Source organism: Dendropsophus ebraccatus, chromosome 5 (genome assembly GCF_027789765.1).
Source record: "Dendropsophus ebraccatus isolate aDenEbr1 chromosome 5, aDenEbr1.pat, whole genome shotgun sequence".
NCBI classification, from domain to species: Eukaryota; Metazoa; Chordata; class Amphibia; order Anura; family Hylidae; genus Dendropsophus; species Dendropsophus ebraccatus.
In genome coordinates this window covers 115,559,835-115,586,178 of record NC_091458.1, presented here as the reverse complement: position 1 = coordinate 115,586,178, position 26,344 = coordinate 115,559,835, and the positions used below count along the sequence as shown (strand labels likewise).

Below are 26,344 nucleotides of genomic sequence, written 5' to 3'. Positions count from 1 at the left end.
TAACACTATTTAAACTAATGGCTGAATAAATATCTCTTGTCTTATACTGGTAAAATTCCATATTACTTATTAGCATTACAAGCCAAGAAACCATAAAGAACATTGATTCTGCACTCTGCTTAAGAATGAATGTGTATACAGGCTCCCAATAAGTGAAATAGTAAACTATAGCCATCACACAAAAAAAAGTTACTGCCTTGTTATTATCACATCTCAAATTGCTAAACATGCCCGGCCAGTGAGGCCCAAACACCTCTGGTATTAAAGTGGAACTATCAGCAGGTTAGACAAATCTAACCTGCTGATATCTCCCTAGTGGGCACTGGGCACAAAGGATGAAGTCGCGTGTCTTACTGTGCTGTTAGTTGTGCCTAGTAAGCCCTTAGGAGCACTGGGGGCATGTCTACCACCCCTCGGAGCACCGATCTGTCCGGGCCCCGGACAACCCCTTCCATTGATATTTAGTGCCCTGTGCTCACTAGGGAGCTATCAGCAGGTTAGATTAATCTAATCTGCTGATAGTTCCCCTTTAAGGGCTTCATTGTGGTTAAAAGATAACTTCTGGTAGCCTTTGCAAGGCTATTTTCTCAATTTGCAAACATACTGGGCAAATGCGGCCGTCTTGTTAAATAGATGGCTGCTAATAATGATTATGCTTCAGGCTATGTTCACATTATGTCTTTTTATGCAAAATATTTTACAGTGATGGCCGTCGATAATGATCATAAACATTATTTACAGACTGACGGAAATACTATGGGAAAGATTTATCAAGCATGGTGTAAATGAAACTGGCTCAGTTGCCCCTAGAAACCAATCAGATTCCACCTTTTATTTTCTAAAGAGTCTGTGAGGAATGAAAGGTGGAATCTGATTGGTTGCTAGGGGCAACTGAGCCAGTTTCATTTACACCATGTTTGATAAATCTCCCCCTATGTCTCTTGTAAAAATTTTTTGGAAAAGAGCAGTAGAGTAATAATACCGGCTGTAGGGTGTTTCTTTTCTGGCAATGGTGTTTTATGCTGCCCAGGAGACACTGCGGCTTTCTTTGATGCTGCAAGGTAATTGCAGGTTGTCAATTCTACCAAATGTAATTTTTAGCAAACGGAACCAAAAAATAATTTTTTGTAACACGCAACTATTCATATGTGCTGCCTTCCCTCCATGTAACCAACCTACAGTGTACGAAACTGTTTTGAGGCAGTATATTTACATACATAGTTTAAGCAATTTTATCCCTGCCGCATTGACTATGATTCATATAGCGCTACTGGAGGCGTCCAGAATAAGATATCTTTTATTCATGCATACATATGGTCATGCACAGCTGAGTCAACTACGCAGGTAAAAGAATTTGCTTAGAAAAAAGAGGTAAAAAGAACATCTACTTAACTACATCAGCACGAATGATGCTAAAGCAAAGTATTTTAAAGCAGAACTTGTTGCATAACAAATAAATCCATATTACCCTGTGTTGACTGTGTCCGTTGGGAAGCTGTGGAAGGGATAGTTGTAATAGGCCTGGATATTGTCTTATGTACTAAATTTAGAAAGAAAATTGATTGTATCTATAGCAGTGTTCAGTAATGTCTATTTACTCACACACATATGATTGCAGAGACTACAATCCTCTAATATCTATTCTGGGAATTCAAGAAAAGGGAAGCTACTACTAGCAGAATATGTGCACAAGTATGAGCAAAACAAACACAATCTCACCAAAATAATAAAATAGACTTACTATGGATATTTAACCCCTTAGGGCCAGTTCACATGGTTCACATGGAGTAAAATCAGAGAGTTCCACTGCGAAATCCTGCCTGCCTTGCGTGCCTTCACTCTCTGCGGCTTGTTGTCAATTCTTTGAGTGGAAAGCAATGGAAGCGGAGGCGCACAAGCCCTTCCATAGGGAAATGGTGTAACACTAAGGGCAGGCGGGGTTCCGCTGATTTTACTCTGTGTGAACTGACCCTTTAGTTGTAGTAGTCAGAAAAGGACAATCATTCCCTGTCTCCTCAAGAGCCTCAAGCCTCCATCTACACCAGCCCGAGCTAACTCAATTTTTGTCTGTGCACAGGAGTAAATTGCAATAAAGCTAGCATATGGGGAGGACAAGCCTCCCTTCACTCACTGTTGTACCACCCCACCTTCCACCCCACCCAAATTGTGATTTTTTTTTCAGATTCAGAATAACAAAAAAACAACAAGCCATTACATGGCTCTGTAGGTGGGAAAATAAAAGAATTATTGCGTTGAGATTGAGAAGATGAGAAGGAGACATTGAAAAACAAAAATAAAAATTGTCTCTCTCTTAAGTAGTTAACATACCATGGCCATTATTTATTTTATTGTTCTCTCCAAGTGATCCATATCCTTGATGCTACAGGCAATACCAACTACTGAGGTGTAATACTGGTCTGTACAGCGCAGGATGCCAAAATGACACCTCTACTTCCTGACATTACTCTGGTATCTGTAGTTATTGGGTGAAGCTACACTACTATGACTTCTTACTCTCCCTCCTCTGTAGATAATATATTTAATACTGAGAGCTCTATTCTCTATTTTATCTTTTTTCCCTGTCAGTAAGATTGGAAAGCAAGTGGAATTATAACATAATGCACTTTAATATGAATAAGTATGTGTGTTCTAATGTTTGCAACCATGGTCACCCTCTCATGTCTAATACAAGGTCAAATAATGTAATAAATATGTGAAAAGAAATGCATCATTTATTATACAGCCGATAGTAGAAGCCAGCAGAAGATATCAGCAGCAGATTTCTAAGCAATTTGTCAAGCCGTCAGCATATTTCTGGCTGTGCTATTTGTCCCAATAAATTATTCCTGAATAATTGCATGCACTATAACAAGAAATTGATTTTACCAATTGTGGTCTTTGGCTTGGAAGTTGACGAAAACTTCTGAACCACTGTTTTATCATGGGAAGCTGCAATAAAGACCACCTTGTGTTTCAAATTAGCATCACTAGGGTAATATTGTGCAAAGTTCAGAGTATGAAATGAACCCTAAAATAATTTCATTGAGTAATCGGGAGGCTGCTGATACTTACCTGTGAGCTAAAACAAGAGGAAATATGATCATTAATTTTACAACAATGGCCGTTGTTAGCGCTTATCAGTGCATCTGGGGAACATAGCCTAAAACAGAAAGTTTAGCTTTTACAGTTTAAGCCCAAGTTTTTGCGGAGATGTGCCTGTTAGACCTCTAAGTCTAAACAGTTTTGTCAGGAGCCAGCCAGTAGGCTTTATATGAATCACTCATTGGTGCTTTTCACAGGGTTGGTCAACAAAATGAGGATGATGGGACTAGGGGAAAATATGCGTAAATGGGTAACTGGGTGAGTGATAGGAAACAGAGGGTGGTTATTGATTCAACATACTAACATTGGGTCACAGTTACTAGTGGGGTTCCATAGGGCTCAGTATTGGGCCCACTCCTTTTCAATGACTAATTATTAACAACCTTGTAGGGGGTTTACAGAGTAGAATTTAAGAGGATTGTCGAGGCTTAGAAAAACATGGCAGCTCTATTCCAACAACAGCACTACTTTTGTCCTCAGTTTGGGTGTGGTTTTGCAGCTCAGTTCCATTAAAGTGAATGAAGCTCAATTGTGCTACCACACACTACCTGCCACAGGTGTGGTGCTGTTTTGGTAAGAAAGTAACTGTGCTTTTTCAAAACCTGGATAACCCCTTTAACTTTATTTTCAGTGTCAGGCAGCTGCTGCCAAATCCAATACAATCATAGAGTGCATCAAAAGAGGCATAGATACATAAATCACTAATCAGCCCACACATGGAGTTTGCAATTTTGGGCACCTCTATATAATAAAGACATGGCTGGAGTGGACACAGAGGAGGGCGACTAAGATAATTAAGGGAATAGAGGATTTACAGTACCAAGACAGGTTATATAGATTGGGGTTATTTAGCTTGGAAAAAGATATATTAGAGTCCTTTTACATGGCCCAATGTGAGGGAGCAAACAAGTGCTGATTAGCGAGATTGGCGACCTTTAAGGGGGTTAATGACAGGCACCTGCGTGACTGCGGCTGCCTATTGTTAGCTACGGTGCTAGCCACACTGATGTGTGTGGGATTGCTTAGATTAGAGTCATCCCGCGCACAGTTAAAGCCCTTTTAGTCCAGGAACATATATATATGTCCCTACTGCACGGGGCATATGCAGTAGAAATGTATATATGCAGATTGTGGACGTGAAGGGGATAATAGAAAGACAGAGGTTCTATTGGAAAAGTGAGGATAAAAGTGAATGCCTCATTGCCTTTTCAAGGGGACGCAAAGACCATGATTTGATTAAAAAGGCTTGCTATTTTACGGAATTATTACCTAAAGTAAATGTTTCTGGTTCATACTTGTGTGGTGCTTCGGTTGTATTGAGCTCAGAATCTGGCTGTGTGCTGTCTGAAGGAAAATTAAAACAAGAAGTAACAGAGGCTGTTAGAGGAGGGAAGAATTCTGTTAGAGGAACACAAATACTGCTCATTCAAAGAGGTAATGATTTTACCAGCTTCAGCGTTTGGTCCTTCAGTGCTAGGCAAAGGTTTTGGGTAAAATGATGCAGTTTTGTTTGGAACTAGAAGAAAGAGTACAATTCACATTCAGCTTCCAGGCAGTTAAAGTAAAGATGGATTTAATGTATGAGTTAGAAATGGAAAGCAATGGTGACTCAGGAACATTAAATCAATTATCCTGTGGAACAAAATCTCAGCGTGGCAGTGTCCTGATCCACAAGGAAGATACATTAGCTGCGCGTACTGAGAAACATGATTAAAAGGACATCCTTGTTTACATAGAAGCAATTACTAAATAAAATATATGTCTGTATATAAATATTTATTCATTGATCAGTTGTAACAATAAGTGAATAACATTGATTATATTAGGCAGCATGGTAATAGTCAGTTCTTAAAGTTGATATGTTGAAAGCAGGAACAATGGGCAAGCTCAGGGGTCACATTGTTAGGGCTAGAAGACATTAGAATTAGGTTAAGTTAGAGTAGGGCTTGTGCATGGAACCAGCTGATGTATGGGACATTTCCACGACCACCGAAACTTCTGCCATCAGACGTTTGGGGAAATCAGGTACAATTTAAGGCAATGTTTCCACAATGGGAAAACGATGGCCATCTTCCATTTTAGAGCCAAATGACAGCCATCTATTGATAATGACTGCCGCAAATAATGTTCATGATCATTATTTGACAACCGTCTTTATGAACAGATGGCGTCTTTTGGTGCATTTTCCTGGTGCAGGAACATGGCCTATGGCTGCCTAAATTTTCTCATTTCATGTGTCTAGTTCTTATTTAGATGACAACTCTCTACATCTTATGTCTCCATTTTAGAACTCTTAGAAATCTTCATCTTACGTTTTTATTTAATGACCTTTAAGTCAATCCTGTATTCTCCATTATGCATAATGAATTATCATCGTATTTGTACTGCTAAATTAACAAATGTTTATATTTTTATTATGTAATCTCAGTGTGCTATGGTTTTATTCTAATAATATTAATATAAATTCAGTCTTAACAATACTGTCTGTGTTGTAGGAATCTCCTGACGTCCAATAAGAGCTCAAAAGTAATTCCATAAACAAAAAATTTGTCAACCAAATAATATTGCAGGGCATATACTCGCAGAGAAGCAAAATTCTCATTTAGAATTCTTTTGGGGCAGACACTTTAAAGTTAAAACTTCCAAACTAGCTTTTATAGAAGCCATAATATTAAGGAACACCAAAAGCATACATTTTTGTAATTTTCAGTTGAAACACTATAAGGGAGATTTATGAAAGGGTTTAAATATACACCGGGTGTAAACTGCCCATAGCAACCAATCACAGCTTAGCTTTCGGCTCTGGTAAAATATAAGCTAAGCTGTGATTGGTTGCTGTGGGCAGTTTACACCAGGTGTATATTTACACCCTTTCATAAATCTCCCCCATGAACTTTATTTGCTATAATTGATGCACTGATGCATTCAGATCTCTTTGAAGACTTCAACAGTTATCTGCACTGTCTCTGCCTGAAAGCACAGTATGTAGAAGAAGAAAAGAGACATCTTTCTCATAAAGATACCATTGTAGGAATAAACACCACAATTGTTAAAAGAAAGGCACTGAACAAGTAGATTGGTAGCAATAGTTCAGGTAACATTTCTCTACCAACAAATCCTCTGTCTCTGACAGTGAATATACCTCCAGTTGTAGTTGCTAAAGTGTGACCTGATTCACATATTACAGCACCATGTGACATTTCAGTAGGTTTTACCCAGGACTGCTTCCAATCCACACTAGGAGGGCATTTATTTTGACATACCTGTTCCTGCTCGAAGGGAGAATTATTTCATCAGAAGAGGGAATTAGCTGTACCATGACCCCTCTACCACATATAATAAGAACACATAAGACAAGTGTCTCACTGAATCCCATATTTAGCAAAAGTTGGTGAAAATTAATCAATAAATACCTTAACTTATACAGGGTAACTAGTGTGCCTTTTTTTATTTCATTGAGAGTTCTTATTGTATTACCCTGTATTACCCTCCAAATTTGATCCCCTCTGCCAACACTTAAAGGGTCTATTAAGATAGTTAAACTTGTAGGACTGTCAAAGTCAAATACTTTTGCAAATACTCATGAATATTAATCACTTTAGATGAAGTATTGAAACTCACAACAGACAATGTTCTGCAAGTTCTAACTAGTAACACATATTTATCTATGTATTTATTGATTGATTTAGATTTTTAATTGCAAATAAAGTTATTCGTGCAAGTGCATATACATATAAATTTTTGATTTACATTGTTGATTCTTAGAGCATTTAATATTAGTGGCGTAGCTACCATGGAGGCAGACCACGCAACTGTCATGGGGCCAGTGTGGCAGGGGGGCCTGAGCCCCTCTTGGCAGAGTGTGGTATGCCTCCATGGTATTAGCTGCAACACTGACAGTTAACCCCCTTCAACAGCATCTCAGAGTGGCTCGCACATATGACCAATCCCCCATCCACCCCACAGACAACGCTTAGAGAGTCTCTCACAGACCACCCTGCGCCCTGGGACAATGCTTAGATTGACCCTCTCAGGACACTCTTAGCACTGTTATGGAAAGGAGGGACTGAGAGAGCCACTCTGATTGCTGTCCAGGTGGGGAGGGGTTGCCTGTGAGTGATGTCCAGAGGAGGGGAGTCCACAGGGGTTCTGCACTGTGGGAGCCACTCTGAGCACTGCCCTGAGTGCCATGGAAGCAACTATGGACTGTGAGGTGTTTTTTTTATGCTGGATGGATAATGATATGGATTGGATTCATGCCTTTAAGCAGAAATATATGCTGTATAATGTATAATATCTAATGACAATACAGCACTACAAACTATAAAGCTTTACCCATGGTTCTTTTTGTTGGTGGGTGAGAAGGCAGAGGTCTTTGTTTGGCTGGTATAATTTGAGCTGTAGAAGCTGGAAAATACCAAACCGTATTAATAGGATAATTATTATACATTGATATAAACATGGACTAACATAAGCCTAGTAAATGTTGACAATATCAGTATAATATATGTTCAATACAACATATAAAACACATCCTAATGGATAGAATTACGTTTTGTAGTCCTTGGACATTAACTAAAGTTTGTTCTGCAGAAAGCCGATGGCCAGATCATAAAACATAAATGTAGAGCCCAATAACAATAAGGGTAGGTCCACACGATGAATTTTACCACTGAAAATCAAACACAGATTCTGGCACAAATCTGCTGTGAATTGGCAGCAAAATCCAAATCTACAATCAGGATATTGAAGCTGATCGCAAGGGCTGAAATACAGTGACATTTTTGTCTTGGATTGATAAATCTGGGCCAATGTTCATACATCACAATGGAGAGGTGTACTGAAGTATAAAAAATACTGAACTAACAGAACTATTCAAGATCATAAAATCCTGCATAAATTGTTGTACCTGAACATAGACTATTAAATACAAGCCATCAACAAGACTTTAAATAATGCAAAAAGTAATAAACAATTAATAAAAAAAAAATAATAATAATAATAATAAAAAAAAATAAAAAAAAATATATATATATATATATATATGTATATATATATATATATATATATATATATATATATATATGACTAAAGCAAGATATTCTCCATTTTGAGTATATGTTCTAGGATACATTTTTCTATTATGAAAAGGTAAATGGAACTATACCAGCTACAGAATGAGTTGCCTCAGTTCTAGTAATACTTTCATATGTAGTAACAATATGATGACTTTCTGGAAATGCTGAAAGAAAAAGGTCATACATTTAACCATCCATTTAACCATCCATAACCAACCATGACATGGGGCTCATGCTCACACTGGTATTGCATATAAACTATAAACTGTGTGTTTTCTATCCACGAGGCAGAAGTATCAAAGCAATGGAAACTTTTTTTTTTTTTTTTTTTTTACTGTACTTGAGTACTATACAGTTACTGTGGTTAAAATGTACAGATTTATACATCCAGTCTAAAAGACCTTTAGATTCTCCCGATGATTAAATTGTAAGAACTTGCCATACTGTGCATTATTGTACTGAAAATTTTACTTTGATATCTCTGCATCAAAGCGCCCAGCAGAAAAATGTGTGGAAGTGAAAGAAGCAACTACGTTTTCTTGTGTATAGGTATTCTTCTAAAAAGCCTATTATGTTAGTAGTTCAGCCAACCAAGAGCTAAAAAATTGTAACCACAATTCATAGAAGAATACCTACACTGTAGTTCTAATAGATAGGAATAGGCTGAAAGTAAGGCCATACAGTGACTGCTCATGAGAAAAAGGCATTGTAGCTGGTATGGATGGTAAGATGGCTTGTATGTGGGATGGGTTATAATATGACATAGATCCAGCCCCTTCAAGCAGAGAGATATACTATATAAGGCATGATATCTAATACCATTATGTTACCATAAGAGAACAATACAAACTAACAACCTTTACCTATGGTTGTTTTTTCTTTTTTGGTACGAGGGGGCCTTGTTCTTTGTTGGACTGGTGACATTTGAGTTGTAACAGCTGGAAAATATCAAACCTAGCTGGTTATTAGTATAATGAAAATGTATTTGTGTAAAATATACTAGCAAGTTGTTACAATGATGGAAAATATCCCAAAGACCTCACTATTTGTAGTCTCTCGACATTTAAATTCAAGTGTCTCATTGGTTAAATCTTGTTACCACTATTAAAGGTTGTATATATTCAGCTTAAAATACTTTTAAATTCTCCCCTTTGAGAAATCATTGAGAATGCGTCACTGAAAACAAAATTGCCATTCACTTTACCATTTCATATGTTCCTGTTATATGTCGGCATCCTGTGTAAATGGGATGCTGATGTATAATGCCACATTCTGGCAGCGACCTCATTCACTATAATTGCTCAAACTTAGTCAAGTAATGACTATGGTTGGACCATTTCCGACAAATACACATTTACTTTTGGTTTTGTTTTGGTATGAGGGAGCTTTGATCTTTGTTGGACTGGTGACATTTCAGTTAAAGAAGGTGGAGAACTATCAAACCTAGCTGATTAATATTATAATAGCAATGTGCATGAAAGGGGAATGTCATAAAAATAAAATGCACAAAAAGGATATAGGTGCAGTCACCGATCCCCCACCAATTGTTGGACACTGTTCTCACTTGTCTACACTGCTCCTAGCCCCAGATTCAAACTTTTACAAATTATCACAGTTTTATATCATGGCTCCCAGCCAGAAAACTACATCTCCCAGCAAGCATTGCACCTCAGAGAGATGAAAAAACAGTGTCTCCTTCCCCCTATACTACTCAGGAGACAATGTTGTTTCTAGGGGTTACATGTGAGGTGTTACAGCTTGCCTGGCAACAGAAGAAAAATCATGTAACTTCTGTCTCAGAAGGGAGGGGGAGGGCAGAAGAGTTGAGACAGAGTGGACCAGGAAGTGAGGATTTGTGCTGCAGACAACTAGACCAATTCATGTAATAGAAACCTATTGAAAACAAGCTTAGATAATGGGTGGGGAGAATGGGGTGAACAGAGTTTTCCTTTAACAAATCTACTGGAACAAACCTAGTATAAATCCACAATAGCAATATATTACATACTAAACAATTAAAACTAAATCACTGCTATTATGGAAATTTTCCTGAAAATCTATCTTTTTGTAGTCCATGTCCATTAAATACAGTTTATACTGTGCAAAATAAACATACTGATGGCTCCAGAAAGTGAAGACACAGAGAGCAGTAAACACTGATTAAGCTTCCCATACACATTAGATAGCTGGTGGTTTGTAGTAATTCCTCCTAGATCTCACATTGGAGATGCTTGATGTAGGATGGTGTTAACCACAGAAAGAAGCTGCTAATGGCCAGAACCCTCCCTATAACAAGCAGCTTGTTTCCATCAACCAGAGGAGGTTCCAATAGAACAGGAGACATTTGGTAGTAATGATAAATGACTGTATACTGTACAATTGAAATTTCAGCCATTTCCTGGGGACAAACAAAGCATTTAGAGATGAGCGTACCTCGAGCATGCTCGAGACTATCCGAACCCGAGCATTCGGCATAGCGCGGGGCTGCTGAACTTGGATAAAGCCCTAAGGCTATGTGGAAAACATATCCATGTATTAATGTTTTCTTAAAGTGACACTGTCACCCACTTTTGTGCATTCTGACACAAGTGTAAAGGGTAAATTTAGCAGTTTTCACACCTTATTTTATATCATATGTCATGGTGCTTGTTCAAGTAAAAAGTGATCTTTTATGAACTGCAGATTGTGTTACGTGGACGGGGCCTCGTGGCATTAGCGCCACTTAGCCCCGCCCACAACGCCACCCTTGGGCATTGGTGGGCCAACCTAGAGGGGGTGGGGCCTAGACCTTAAGGCCAGCCTGTTCCAATGGCTGGTGAGGGGGCGGGGCCAATGGTGGCATTGTGGGCGGGGCTAAGTGGCATATAAAATAAGGTAATAAATATTTTGTTACTATGTTTTTTATTGTAATTTTATTTAACTATTTAGGTTGCGTTCAAACATTTTTGTTGCCTTTCAGCAACAATTTCCCCTATCCTAATTTATCCTATTACTGAAAACACAACAACCTAGAAAATGACAGCTGTCTTTCTAGAAGGCCTCCATTCCTGGGCCAAAAGACGGCTGTCTATTGGTAATGATGAACACAAATAATAAGCATGAAAACTAATAATAAAATAACAACTTTTCAGAAAGACGGCTGTCATATACTGGTTGTGGGAACATAGCCTTATATAGCTGAATACAAATGATTTAAAAACAGAAAAGGCATTTAATTAATATTCAGAATTAATGTATTTATAGTCATTGTTATTTTAAACAACTTCCCTCCATTGGCCAATGTGATTCCTAACATATTTTTAAATCACTCTATTAATCAAAAATGACCTTATCCACGACAACAAAAAAAACTGCTCTAAAGATTTTGTCAATAAATGTCACTGCAATTTGTTGTTCACTGCTTGTTGTCAGCTCAAATATGTCTTTAGTAACAGCTAGATCAGAACAAATTACAGGGGATGGGTGCAAGCATGGCACGTGCTATGTACTAAAGTGAGAGAGCCTGAGGAAGCCTTGGCTGTGTGTCCGTGAGCTAGTCTGCCTGCTGGAGATGAGTCACACTGTTACTTAAGTAAATCAAGGCTTCCTTCCTTCCAAAGTGCTACACTGTAATTCCCCCATCATCCCTTATCCTCTCAAAAGCAGTAGCTCTCTGCTTAGTGTAGTAGCTGTGAACCATTGGACTCTTAGGGGCTCAATAGCAGTAGTGAGAGCACAAAAATTACACTTGTCACCAAGTAAAAGTAATGGTATGCAATATGGCCAGTATACAGAAAATACAGAAAAATTGTAAAATAGTAAAAAAAATACCAAATACAGAATGAGGTGCCTCGGTTGTGGTAATACTTTCATATGTAGTAGGAATATGCTGACTTTCTGTAAATGCTGAAAGAAAAATTTCAAAATCAAACCATTATTAATCTGCTCCCAAAAAAAATAAAGTGGGGCTCATGCTCGGTATTACACAGAAAATGCTTATTCAGAATCCATTGAGGCAGACATATGAAAGTAATAAATTTTTTTGCAGATATAGTTTTTCTGTCAAATGCCAGATACTACTTGAATCCCATTTGCTGAATGTGGTTATGATTTACAGATTTATATATCCAGTCTAAATGACTTATAGATTCTCCCACTAGCTATGCGTCACTGAAAACTACATTGCTATCTCTGCCTCAAAGCTTCCAGTAGCAAAATGTATGGAAATGAAAGAAGTAACTACATTTCCTTGTGAATAGGTATTCTTCTAAAAGCCTCCTATGTTATTAGTGCAGACCACTAAGAGCTTAAAGGGGTATTCCAGGGAAAATCAATAATTTAGCAATGGAAAGGGTTAACCAAGGTTAACCCTTTCCTAATATACTTACCTGTCCGTTTTTGGCCCCCCAAGGAGATCTCCGGTCCGGTCACGTGAGCCTCCAGCCTGCCACTCCCGGATCCTCTGTCCTTCCGGTTCGGTGACGTCACCACCCGGCCGGCGTCTGCTGTCTTTCTTATTAGCAGCAGAGCACTGAACCCTGACTGGCTTGGTAGCGTGCAGCCAATCAGGGTTCAGTGCTCTGCGTCTCCTGCTGTAAGTTGTCAGGGTTTGGGGGGGGCTCAGTGTCGGTGTCAGAACTACATTAGGGCAGTGTGAGGGGTCCCTGCGGCATTACTTCCCCTCCCGGGACTCAGGGTCAGTATCGCTGACACCCGGGGGGGAAGTCCTGTAAAGTAATGCTGATCGGCTGCTGCTGATCCCCCCGCCCCCCCCCCCCTGTGTCCCCGTCAGATCTCTCACCCCCAGAGCGCGCTGCCGCACTGGCCCGATCTCTGCACCTCTGATCTCCTGCATCAAGCAGCCGGCGGTACACAGCTGACAGGCGCTGTGTACGGAGCAAGGAAGAGATCTCTCCTGCCTCAGTCACACAGCGCCTGTCAGCTGAGTACAGGTGCAGAGATCAGTGCAGAGATCGGGGCCAGCGCGCTCCGGGGGTGGGGGTGAGAGATCTCTGACAGGGACACAGGGCGGGGGGGGGGGGGATCAGCAGCCGATACACATTACTTTGCAGGACTCCCCCCTCCCTGTGTACCTGTCAGAGATCTTTAAAAATTGTAACCACAATTCATAGTATTACCTAGCTCTAGCAGATAGAAAGTGGCTTGAGGTAAGGCCATACAGTGACTGCTGATGAGAAAGTTGTGCGGTAGCAAGGGTTTGTATGCTGGATGGATTATAATATGGCTTAGATCCTATGCCTTTACACAGAAAGACATATTGCATGAGGCATGATATCTAATACCACTATGTAATAATAAGAGAGCGTGACAAACTGCCCAGCTTTACCCATGGTTGCTTTTGCTCGAGTATGAGGCGGCCTTGTTCTTTGCTGGGCTGGTGGCATTGGTGTTGCAGTAGCTGGAGAAATATCAAATCGGCTGATTAATAGTATAATGGAAATGTAATTTATAAACTATATACTATATCTCTCAGTAAATCTTGTTATTGCTCCCTATCTTGCCAGGGTCCCCATTTGTCCATTAGATGGGCAGGGCATACATTGGCAAAAAAGGCTTAGATTTGAATGGAACCAATCAGCACGACTGTGCTGTGTTTCCCCTTTGTAAAGCTACTGTTGCAGCCACGGCTGTTATGCTCCGTCAGCTGCACAGTACTGTAGCTCTATACTGTGCTGCTGGGAACCATATCAACACAATCGTACTGATTGGTTCCCTTAAAGGAAGCCTGCTAGGGTGAAGCCTGCCCGACCCCTCGGTGGAGCCCCTTATGCTTACCCCTTCCTTGATGTCCCGGTCCTCGACCCCATCCCACCACCTAGAAATCCCTGTCGGAAGCCATGCACGCTCTCACCAGAGATAAGTCCGACGCTCATAGAGAATGACTGCTACAGTCATTCTCTATAGGTGTCGGACTCAGCTCTTGTGAGCGCGTGCACGGCTTCTGACAGGGATTTCTCGGCGGCGGGACAGAGTCCAGGACCGGGACTTTGAGAGGGGGATAAGTATAAGGGGTTCCACCGAGGGGGTCGGTCGGGCTTTACCCCGGCAGCCGGGGTGACAGGTCCCCTTTAATATATTATTTATTTAATACAACATTGAGTTGCTGCTGTTACGGGAACCTGAACACCTAATTTGTAGTAGTCCCTGGTCATTAAAGCGACTCTGTACCCACAATCTGACCCCCCCAAACCACTTGTACCTTTGGATAGCTGCTTTTAATCCAAGATCTGTCCTGGGAGCCGTTCGGCAGGTGATGCAGTTATTGTCCTAAAAAAATACTTTTAAACTTGAAGCCCGTGCCAAACGGGAGTATCTGTGCCCTAACTTTGCACCACCCCTCCGTCCCTCCAGCCCATGTGCCGGGCTCCCAATCTGCCTGGGGCATTCCTAATGATGAAGAGGGTGGGGAGGAGGGACGGAGGGGTGGTGCAAAGTTAGGGCACAGATACTCCCGTTTGGCACGGGCTTCAAGTTTAAAAGTATTTTTTTAGGACAATAACTGCATCACCTGCCGAACGGACCCCAGGACAGATCTTGGATTAAAAGCAGCTATCCGAAGGTACAAGTGGTTTGGGGGGGGGGGGGGTCAGATTGTGGGTACAGAGTCACTTTAAATGCTGGTTATACCACTGAAACCTACAAGTCACCTGAGAAAATGGAGATGTATAAAGGCCAATAAACACTGAATACTCTCTCCACAGACTTTAAATATCTATACGCTGACAGCTATTCTACCTTACTCTCCCATAGATATATATGCTTGGGTCAACCATGCCACGTGTTTTCAGTGGAAAGAAGGGAAAAAGTTATTGACAGACACCTCTGTTAGCAGTTTATCTCCTGCCAAAGGAATGGTCTGTCTGTGGTAATCTAACATTTGCTGTCTGCAAAGAGTTTATATACCCCCCATACACATTAGGTAGGTGACTGTTCCAGCCTAAATCAGCAGGGTTCCTCTACCATTTTACCGATGTATATACTGTAGCTACCATAGTGGTCAGGGAACGATAAGCATAAAAATTAGTTTCAGGCTGTTCACACAACAATTTTTAACGGTTGTGATTTGATACTCAAAATAACAGTCCTTGTTTTCAATAACGGCTGCTGTTTGAAAAATTTTAGCAGCCATTATTGCAATGACGGCCACTGGTACATTATTCATATTAAGGTTCAATGATGGCAGCTTAAAACACCCTTTTTTGAGTGGGTACTTTAAAAAGTCCATTGAATTTTAGGACGGTGACAAGACAGACAAACAAGAAAAAAAAAAATCTGTGTGCAAACAACATTGTGTGTGCGAATCACTGAGGTATGAAAACAGCCGCCATTATTTTAAATAAAATTGGCAGACGTTATTTAAAGAAAAAAGACAGTGTGTGAACATGGCCATAGACAGTTATACCGTAAATAAAAACACAACGTCCTGGAAACTATGCAAACCTCTTAAGAATCCTAAACACAGTGTAGCAATGAAGCTGAATACAGACGATGTTATAACTAACAAGACGTTTGAGCAAAACTCAAAATTAATTTTAATTTCTAAATATAAAAAGCAAAACATAGTTTTTCTTTCTTATTTTTGCAGCAAAAAGGGATGACCCTCTCTAAGAATAATAAAAGTATACAAAGAATATCGAAAAATTGTAAAATAGTAAAAAATACCAGCTACAGATTGAGATGCTTCAGTTGTGGTAATACTTTCATGTGTAGTAGGAGAAAGCTGACCTATAAATGCTGAAAGAAAAATTCCAAAATCAAACAGTTTGTCCTAAAACGATAAAGTGGGGCTCAAGCTTGCATTAGAAGCACAGGAAATGCTTATTTAGCGTTCATTGGGGCAGATGTATCAATGTAATAGTCTTTGCTCATGCTCATGTTGGTAAGACTAGGTTCACATCTGCATTTAAGGCTCTGTTCAGGGCTTCTGTTGCAGATTCCATGTAGTGCAGTAAAATGGAGCTAGATGATCCTTTCCACAATGTACATTAACAGATCCCAACAGATCAAACTGACTCTGTACCCACTGACCCCCCTTCCCCCACAAACCACTGGTACCATTTGTTAGATAAATGAAAGGCCTTCCTAGATCTGTTTTTCAACATTTTTGTGGTGCAAATCACCTTTCATTGTGCAGCAGCGGTGCAGTTTCTAGTCACTAAAAACTTGGAGTGTGTCACTGAGCATCCGTCACTGCACCTGCGCTGTCCAGGATTGCTATCACCAGGGTTGCGCTAGATCCCTAGTCTACGATTGCTACGGCGCATGCGCATTACCAGCATTGTACAGCAGAGATCCAGACCAGGGGTGAAAGAAAGCAGGGGGGTGGAAAAGAACAACCAAGAGGCATTGTCTCTAGGCGTTGTCTCTGACACTGCTGCTGCACAATAAAGGAACATTTTTCACCACAAAGATGACACCATGAAGATTTTGAAAAACATATCTGAAAAGGACTTTAGTTAATCTAACAAACAGCATCAGTGGTTTGGAGGGGGGTGTCAGTGGGTACAGATTCATTTTAAAGGGGTCAGTCTTTTATTTTGAGTGAATTTAAATGGACATATAAATTCTGTTTGCATTTTTTTTTTATGGTTAGATGCTGCTAAATATACTGAATCTGTAACAGAGCCCCCACATGAAGCCCCATCGCAGATGTGCACCTAAGGCACAGAGAATGCTCATTCAGAATCCATTGAGACAGACATATGAAAGTAATGGAAGCTTTTACAAATACCCTTTGTAGTTACAATTGACAAATTTAGGCTATGCTTACACACAGTGAAATAAAAGCTAAATACGACCATAATTTTAAGTGAAAATAAAAGAAAATAAAACGGCTACCATAGTTTATGTGTAAAGTTAAAGTCAATATTTTGGAAAGGCAGGTTGTAGATAGTCAGCATGTTCATTTTATGGACGATCATTAAATTCAATTATGGCTGTTATACTATATAGTGTGTGTCGGCCTCTTGACCATTGATTTCTAATGGAGCGCATTATTGTATTAAAAGTACGGCTGTATTTTACAATTATTTTACTGTGTTTGAACATGACCTTAGTCTAAAAGACTTCTTCCAATTCGTTTACGTGAGAACTTGCCATGCGTTAATGTACCAAGCTTCCAGTAGCAGGCCATGTTCACATGGTGTAAGAGACCGGCCGTTCTGTGACCCGACTGGGTCACAAAACGGCTGGTGTCTGCGAAGATCATCCCAGCCGGCACTGCAGTACCTGTCAGATGATCTTCACTGCAGTTGAATTCGGATGCAGGCACATCCGTTCGCTCCCGCATCCGAATTTGCCGCTGCACTCAATGGAACGTGCGGCCGTAGCCTTGCGCTCCATTATGTGTACTGACAGGTTTTCATTGATTCAGGTTTTCATTTCATTCATTGAATAGCAGCTGCAGAGAACTGATATGTCAGTTTTTTGTGGCACCGCTAGGGGTCCCGGCCGGAGTGTATACTATGTGTATACACTCTGGCTGGGATTCTCTTGGCCTGCAGCACAATGCGGGTTAAGGATTAATCACAGCCGTGTTGCAAATCGGCAACAATGGCCGTAATTTATAATTTACTTACGTTGTGTGAACATAGCCGCAAAATGTGCAGAGGTGAAAGAAGCAACTAAGTTTCCTTGTGTATAGGTATTCTTCTAAGAAACCCCCTATGTAAGCACTCCAGCCCACTAGGAGCTAAAAAATGCATTTCATAGAATACCTATACTATAGTTACTATAGTTCTAGCAGATGGGATCAAGCTGATTGTATAGCCATACAGTGACTGCTGCTTAAAAACAGTTGCATGGTAACAATTATGCTTTGTGAGATGCTTGTATGCAGGATGGAATATAATATGGCTTAGATCATATGCCTTAATACAGAAAGATATACTGCTTAAGGCATGATATCTAATACCATTATACAATGGTATTACAATGGCATAGCCATACAAGATGCCAAGCTTTACCCGTAGTTGTTTTTGTTTGGGTACGAGGGGGCCTTGTTCTTTGTTTAACTGGTGACATTTGAGTCGTAGTAGCTGAAGAGATATGAATATGGACGATTAATATCATAATGGAAATTTGATTTATAAAATAGACCAGCACAGACCTAGTAAATATACAGTACACAATAACAATACAATATTATACATTTATTACAACAATTTCTGCTTTAATCTAAATTTTCATTAAGACCTCACTTTGTGTAGTACCTGGCCTTTAAATTGAGAGTATACCTCTAAAATCTTCTGATCACCTGAGAAAACTTAGATTTATAGAGGGCGATAAACAATGCATAATCTCTTTAAAGGTTTTTTTTTTTTTTCTTCTAAATACATTAAACTTATCATTTAAACAAACTTCTGAGTTTGTTTTGGTCGGGGTCCGGGTGCTGAGACCCCCGTCAATCGTTAGAATGAAGGGGCAGACGTTGAATTAGCAGTCAGTGGATTTATAATGGAGCCCTATGGAACTTCTGGTAAACGCTGTGCCGGAAGTTCCATAGGGCTCCATTACAATTCCGTTGAATGTTACTTTAGCAGCCAGATGGAGATGAAGAGGCAGAGTGTGCACTACTGCGTGCGTCTTCCTCTTTATTCTAACGATCAATGGGGGTCTCAGTACTTGGACCCCAACTGCACTTGGACCCCATGTCACTATGACATGTCAGAAGTTTGTTTAAATCATAGGTACCCTTTAAAAAAATTAAAATAAATAAAATATATATATATATATATTTTTTACCAAATACCATAAACTAACAGTAATGTTACTTTTCCTACACTCCCAATTAAAGAATTTACAGTAAAAACTAAGTGAATCGCTTTGTTAGCTCGGAAGTCGGCTTAGTTTTTATTCTAAAATTGCTCATCTTTACTCCCAATGAGTATATTGTAAAAATGTGCATTGTGTTACAGTACTAAAATCTTAGCCACTAGTGGCAAAATGAATAATAGCTATTATGGTTGGTGAGATGGCTTGTATGCTGAATGGATTATATTGTAATAGAGCTTAGATCATGTGTCAGTGTACACAGAAAGATATACTTTATTAGGCTATATCTATCTATATCTATTACTATGCAATAAGAAAGCACTACAAATTTCCAAGCTTTACCCGTAGTTGCTTTTTTTTTGTTACGAGGGGGTCTTGTTCTTTGTTGGACTGGTGAGATTTGAGTTGTAGTAGCTGCAGAAATAGCAAACCTATCTGATTACTAGTATAACACAAATGTATATTTATAAAACAGTCTAGTCAGTGTACACAGTATGGACTTTTCATAGTCCTTGGCCATTAAATACAGGGTAAACGGCTAAAATTCAATAAACTGAGTAAGCTTACAATATACTTTAGATAGGTGTATAATGGCAGCAATTCCTCCTGAATCTCCCATAGAAATGCATGCTTGATTCAGCCATGTGTGCATGTGATTTCAATGGAAAGAAGGGAACAAGTTGATGCTAGACACCCCTGAAAGTCTTAAGCTGCGTTCACACTACGTATATTTCAGTCAGTATATGTATATTTCAGTCAGTATATTTCAGTCAGTATTGCAACCAAAACCAGGAGTGGATTAAAAACACAGAAAGGATCTGTTCACACAATGTTGAAATTGAGTGGATGGCCGCCCTTTAATGGCAAATATTTGCTGTTATTTCAGAACAACGACTGTTGTATTGAAATAATGGCAGTTATTTACTGTTATATGGCGGCCATCGACTCAATTTCATCATTGTGTGAACAGATCCTTTCTGTGTTTTTAATCCACTCCTGGTTTTGGTTGCAATACTGACTGAAATATACGTAGTGTGAACGCAGCCTTATAGATAACAGGAACAATGATTGGCTTGCTGAAATCCAACCTCCTTTGTGTACAGGTGTCTTTACAGCGAGGAATTGATAAGAATACAAATCAGTGGTAGGAAGTTTTATAGTAAATGAAAACATAACAGGCTGGTAACTATTCATACCCCTAAGGGATCCTTTATTTTCCTTTATCCTTTATTCTTGATTTCATAATGATGTTTGAGCAAAGCTCAGATTTAATTTATTTTAAATTTCTAAATATAGAAGACAAAAGCAAGCGCCAGCAAAATAATGGCTTGCACATTTTATTACGTGGATAGTTTTTTTTTAGGAATAGGATTATACTCTCTAAAAAAAAGGGCCAGTATACACAAAATGTAGAAATATTGTAAAATTGTAAACTATACCAGATACAGAGTGAGGTACATCAGTCCTAGAAGCACTTGCATATGTAGGAGAAGAATGCTGATCTCCTATAAATGCTAAAAGAAAAATTCCACAATCAAATATTTTTAATCTTGTCCTTAAATGATGAAGTGGGGCTCAAGCTTGCATTGATAATGCATAGAAAATAGAAAATGCTTAGGTAGAATCCATTGAGGCAGATGTATCTTTGGAAATTGCAAATGCAATGCAAAATACTACTTAAATCTTATCATTTAGCTATAGTTAAAATGTACAGATTTATTACCTAGCAGCCTAGATGAATATAAAATTTTTCCCAGTGACTTTACTTTGAAGACCAGCAATGCTTCCACTAAAAACCATGTTGATAGCTCTGCCTCAAAGCTTTCAGTTGCACAATTTGTGGAGGCGAAAGAAGCAACTAAGTTTTTTTTCCATGTTTAAGTATTTTTTTTTTCCTAAAAAGCCTCCTATGTTAGTAGTAACTGTAATCATTAGAGATAAGTGCAATTGGAGCATGCTGGAGTCCAATCCATTAGCATTTGAATACTGGCAACTGAAGAAGTTAGATGCAGCCCTAGGAAGTCTTGGAAAACATGCATACAGCCTATGACTATGTTTACACAACGTTTTTCCGCTCTGTTTTAAATGACGTCCGTTATTTTGAGTCTATAATAACAGACGTCATTTAGCAGCCTGGCCTCCCCTTAGTGCAATGATGGCTGTTGGTACATTATTCTAATTGGGGTTACTAATTGCACTTTGGATGTGGCTTAATTGAAAAGTCCATTGAATTTAATAGTAAAAACAAAGAAAGAACGGTGGAAAAAGAAAAACTGCGTGTGAACAACTAATAAAAAATGTCCGCTGTTTGCAAAAGACGTCCGAAAATAATGATCACGTTCATTATTTTGATGTCCATGGTAAAAATGTCCGTTATTAAATGCATTGTGTGCATTGGACGTCCTTCTTCCCATTGGCTCTAATTAGAGATGAGCGAACTGGGTTCGGGTTCGAGTCCATCCGAACCCGATCGTTCGGCATTTGATTAGCAGTGGCTGCTGAACTTGGGCAAAGCTCTAAGGTTGTCTGGAAAACATGGATACAGCCAATGACTATATCCATGTTTTCCACATAGCCTTAGGGGCTTTATCCAACTTCAGCAGCCACCGCTAATCAAATAGCAAATGATTGGGTTCGGATGGACTCCAGCATGCTCGAGGTTCGCTCATCTCTAACTCTAATGCATTGCCATTGCAGTCAGTTAAATCGCGACAAAAACAGACGTTTTTTAAAATATCAAAATCGGCCACCTTTTTTCTTTTTTTTTCACATTGTGTGAACATAGCCTATTAATGTATCCATGTTTTCCAGGTGGTCTTAGGTCTGCATCTTACTTTTTCAGTCGTCAGTATTCAAATGCTGAACAATTGGACATGAGCGTGCTTGGGTTGCGCTCATCTCATAAGTACAAATCATAGAAAAATAACTACACTGCAGTCTTAACAGATAAGGATAGGCTAAAGCTAAGGCCATACAGTGACTGCTGATGAGAAAGGGTTGCGTGATAGCAATTATGGCACGTGAGATGGTTTGTATGCTGATGGATTATAATATGACTTAGACATTAAGCCTTCACTCAGAAAGATATACTGCATAAGACACAACATGTAATGCCATTAAATGCCACTACAAGCTTTACCCGTAGTTGTTTTTGTTTGGGTATGAGGTGGCTCTGGTCTTTCTTGGACCGGTAAAGTCATAGTAGCTAGAGAAATATGAAACCCAGACCATTAGTATAATAGAAATATGAATTGTAAAATATACTAGCACAGGTTGAATAATACACAATGGGTGAATTTATCGGGACTGGAATACTCTAGACCATGGGTCTCAAACTCGCAGCCCTCCAGCTGTTACCAAACTACAATTCCCATCATGCCTGGACAGCCAAAGCTTTAGCTTTGGCTGTCCAGGCATGATGGGAATTGTAGTTTGGCAACAGCTGGAGGGCCGCGAGTTTGAGACCTCTGCTCTAGACCAACTAAAGCCCCACCCCATGTACCCTGCCGAATTTAGGTGCACACCTTTGGTAAATCTAGTAGACCTGGTGTATATTTTTGTCATGATTTACTCCTGCTGGCAGGCATCAATCATGATAAATCAGGCACAGGAGGAGGCCACGCTCCCCCCCCCACCTTACACTCTCACCAACCTATTAAGCAAATGAGCATAAGTAGTTACAAAGAACTTTTAAGGACTGCTCATTTTCCCTGGTGTACACCAGGTCGCACAATGATGAATTTCCCCTTAGGCTATGTTCTCACATAGTAATTTTGCTCAGTATATTGGTCAGTATTTTGCAACCAAAACCAGACGTGGATTGAAAACACAGAAAGGCTATTATGTTAATGTTAAAATTTAGTGGATGGCCACCATTTAATGGCAAACAACGGCAACAATTTCAACAGTGTGTGAACATAGTCGTTTCTGTGTTTTTAATCCACTCCAGGTTTTGGTTGCAACCTGACCAAGATACTGAGCAAAAATACTGTGTGTGGACATAGATGTATACATTTTATGTAATAAAATGAGCAAACTTTAGAAAAATTTGGTTTGGCCAGTTTGCAAAAATTCATAATTCATAAATTCAGTTTGCATAAAACTCCACCACAGTCTAAAGGCCCTATTACAGGGGCCGATCTGGAGCAGCAAGCGAGCACCGACCTGTCAGTCACAGGGAACTGCAGGAGGGGCTCCCCAGATCATCTAAAGAGCCCATAGGAGATAGCAGTGATCTGCTATTGTCGCTTTTATTACAAGTTGCCTTTTAACAGGAGCTATTACACCAAGCAATTATCCGCCATAACGGCCAATAATCGGGCAAATATGGGCAATAATCGATTGGTGTAATAGGGCCTTAAAAGCGATAGGAATGTTACTAAGTACTTTAAATGTGTAAACGGATTAAAACAGAAAACGCTGTATTTTGCAAAAGCAGGTCATAAATAATACATTTAGGTTTATTATTTGGATATTTGTAATGAATTTCACTTGTGTTCTATATGATTTGTTCATGGCTGTATTTTTACCCCTAACTAACTAAATCCAATATACAAAGAATGTAGAAATATTGTGAAAAATACCAGATACAGGATGATTTACTTCAGTCCTAGTAATACTTTCATATGTAGTGGGAATATGCTGACCTCCTGTAAATGCGGAAAGAAAAATTCCAAAATGAAATATTTAATCTCCTGAAATGATGAAGTGGGGCTCATACTTGAGCAACTAATTAACATAAAATGCTTATTTAGAATCCTTTGAGGCAGACATATCAAAGTAAGAGAGGATTTTCTGTCAAACAAATGTGGCTACAATTTACTGATTTATACATCTAGTCTAATTTATTCTCTTAGCAATGCTTCACTAAAAACTACAGTAAGTTGATATCTCTGCCTCAAAGATTCCAGTAGCAAAATTAATGGAGGCGAAAGAAGCAACTAAAAGTTTCCTTGTATATAGGTATTCTTCTAGAAATCCTTTTATGTTACTAGTCCAGTTTATTAGGAGCTATAAAAAATTAGTAATTGCAAAACATAAAAGAATACCTACACAGTAGTTCTAATATACAGTATAAGGATAGGCTGACTGGCCATACAGTGACTGCTGATGAGAAAGAGTTGCGTGATAGCAATTATGGCATGTGAGATGGTCCTCAGGTACTTTAGGAGTGAGGGAATGACTGGATAACACTGCCACACCAGACCTGACCAATAACACCGCCCCCCTCGAAAAGACACTATATTTACATGCAAGTCTGAATGGGAGGTGGGAGACTCAAGAAAATAAAAAACAAAAAAAAAGTTGTTTCCTGCCCCCTGGCGCTGCCCCAGGCCCTGGACCACGGGTGCCTAGTGGTAAATACGGCCTGCATATTAGAAAAATGTATATTTTTCAATACTTTTTTAATAATCACTGGATGTTCAACTTAAAGGGAATCTGTCAGCTGTAATTCATGTGCCAACCCAATGGCACTGTTAGATAGTTGTTAAGTCAAGGAGACACTTGGTGCCTTCCATATATATTAGTCTGTGATTCCAGAATGCAGAAAAATGATTTTATTCTATAGTACAGTCAAAGAGGTGTACCAAGCTCTAACACCTCCTTACTCCCCCTTCCTATACCTGACCCTGCTTGGGACATTAACACCTAAACAGAATATATTCTGGTGAGAAGGGTTCACTGCAGTTAGCTAAAAAAAGTAGAAACCCCAACTTGGGAGATAATTTCCAATATGGCGTACAGTGCACAGGAATGGAATGCATGGGTATCCTCCACAAAGTAAGCCTCTTCTAAAGGCTATGCACAAAAAAGCCTGTCTACAATTTGCCAGAACCCATGTTGAAAAAGATGAAGACTACTTGGACGCTATACTTTGGAGTGATGAGACCAAGCTAAATGTTTTTGGACCTGGTTTCAGAACTGTATGACATCGTAATTAGAGATGAGCAATGCATTAGAGTTAGAGATGAGAGAACCTCGAGCATGACTGGAGTCCATCCGAACCCGAACGTTCGGCATTTGATTAGCGGTGGCTGCTGAAGTTGGATAAAGCCCTAAGGCTATGTGGAAAACATGGATATAGTCATTGGCTGTACCCATGTTTTCCAGACAACCTTAGAGCTTTATCCACGTTCAGCAGCCCCAGCTAATCAAATGCTGAATGATCGGGTTCGGATGGACTTGAACCTGAACCCGGTTCGCTCATTTCTAATCGTAATGGTAATGTACAAAGAAAAATGTTTGGGGCTTACAGTGAGGGCCCTATAACACAGAGCGATTATCTGCCTAATCAGGACGATCCAGCAGATTATAGCTCTGTGTAATAAAGGTAATGATCAGCAGATGACAATCATCAACTGCCGACCACGCATCGGCTGATGAATCTGTAAAGAAAATAATAAACTGTATATGTTACCTCTCCATGCTCCCAAGTGTCTTCTTGGCTTCTCCATTCTCCCTGCAGTCACCGGTACAACTTCAGAATGGCCCCTGTAGTGATGAGGGATGAGACCGCCACGAACAGTGATTTGCTGAGCAGCTTGTCACTTCAGAGACTGGTTCTGAAGTTGTACCGGCGGCTGTGGGGTGCGTGGAGAAGCCAGGAAGACACCGGGGAGTGTGGAAAGGTAATGTATACAGTTTATTTTTTACTATATAAAGCAAAGGCAAGGGTCTATTACATGAGACATGTAATAGGCTTAATAAACAAGCACCGATCTAGCATATCGGCGCTGATTCACTAATGCGATTGGGCCATGTAATACGGCCCTAAAACCTAGTGTTATGTGGGGCTGCTGGGGTGCTGAAGGGGTCTCATTTCATTAATGGTGGAAATTATTAGGTCTGCTATTCTATATTGAAAGAGAAGATACTACCATCACTCCGTGCTGTCGGGTGTTGTGCACTTTTCTAACATGACAATGATCCAAAACACACACTGAAGGACACTGTCATCCAGGTTCTAAAAGAGGTTCTTGAAGAATGGAAACAGATAGATTTTGAAATAAGTCACTGTCTTGTTCATGCCATCCCTGGAGAACTTGGTGCTGTCAATAAAAGTCATGGAGGTCATACATCATACTAGATAAAGTAGTTTTTGATGTAGGGCGTTTTCATTTTTGCCTCAACTAATTTGAATAATACTGAAGATTTTGTAATTGTTGTATTATTAAGCTTACTTTTATGTTACGGACTAAATAAGTCTTGTCCAAACTGTTCTTGTGTTCAGTGATTAAAATCTTACTTTTCAAACGGGGTGTACTCATTTATGCTGAGCACTGTATGTGTGCCAACAATTATAGATTGAGATGGACTGGATTATGAATGCATAAGCAAAGAGAAAAGCTGAATAATGCACAATGTCTTGAGCTAGTATGCATTGATAATGT

General features: G+C 39.6%; 1 protein-coding gene across 26 annotated transcripts in view; it reads right to left on the bottom strand.

Moving 5' to 3' along the window:
* ABI3BP (ABI family member 3 binding protein) overlaps positions 1 to 26,344 on the bottom strand; it is a 234,331-nt gene that overhangs the window by 71,879 nt on the left and 136,108 nt on the right. For 10 of the 26 annotated variants that reach the window (XM_069971043.1, XM_069971056.1, XM_069971054.1 and 7 more), the window contains 16 exons: positions 23,537 to 23,602; positions 22,093 to 22,158; positions 20,393 to 20,467; positions 19,296 to 19,367; positions 18,146 to 18,217; positions 15,843 to 15,914; positions 13,507 to 13,578; positions 11,991 to 12,065; positions 9,044 to 9,118; positions 8,270 to 8,344; positions 7,438 to 7,509; positions 4,550 to 4,618; positions 4,372 to 4,446; positions 2,887 to 2,949; positions 1,469 to 1,540; positions 983 to 1,054 (listed from right to left, as the gene is read on the bottom strand). In XM_069971043.1, coding sequence (XP_069827144.1) covers positions 983 to 1,054; positions 1,469 to 1,540; positions 2,887 to 2,949; positions 4,372 to 4,446; positions 4,550 to 4,618; positions 7,438 to 7,509; positions 8,270 to 8,344; positions 9,044 to 9,118; positions 11,991 to 12,065; positions 13,507 to 13,578; positions 15,843 to 15,914; positions 18,146 to 18,217; positions 19,296 to 19,367; positions 20,393 to 20,467; positions 22,093 to 22,158; positions 23,537 to 23,602 — 1,143 coding nt within the window. The remainder of the gene's footprint in view (positions 1 to 982; positions 1,055 to 1,468; positions 1,541 to 2,886; positions 2,950 to 4,371; positions 4,447 to 4,549; positions 4,619 to 7,437; positions 7,510 to 8,269; positions 8,345 to 9,043; positions 9,119 to 11,990; positions 12,066 to 13,506; positions 13,579 to 15,842; positions 15,915 to 18,145; positions 18,218 to 19,295; positions 19,368 to 20,392; positions 20,468 to 22,092; positions 22,159 to 23,536; positions 23,603 to 26,344) is intronic. The other 16 variants (XM_069971046.1, XM_069971065.1, XM_069971067.1 and 13 more) reach the window with 13 other exon arrangements.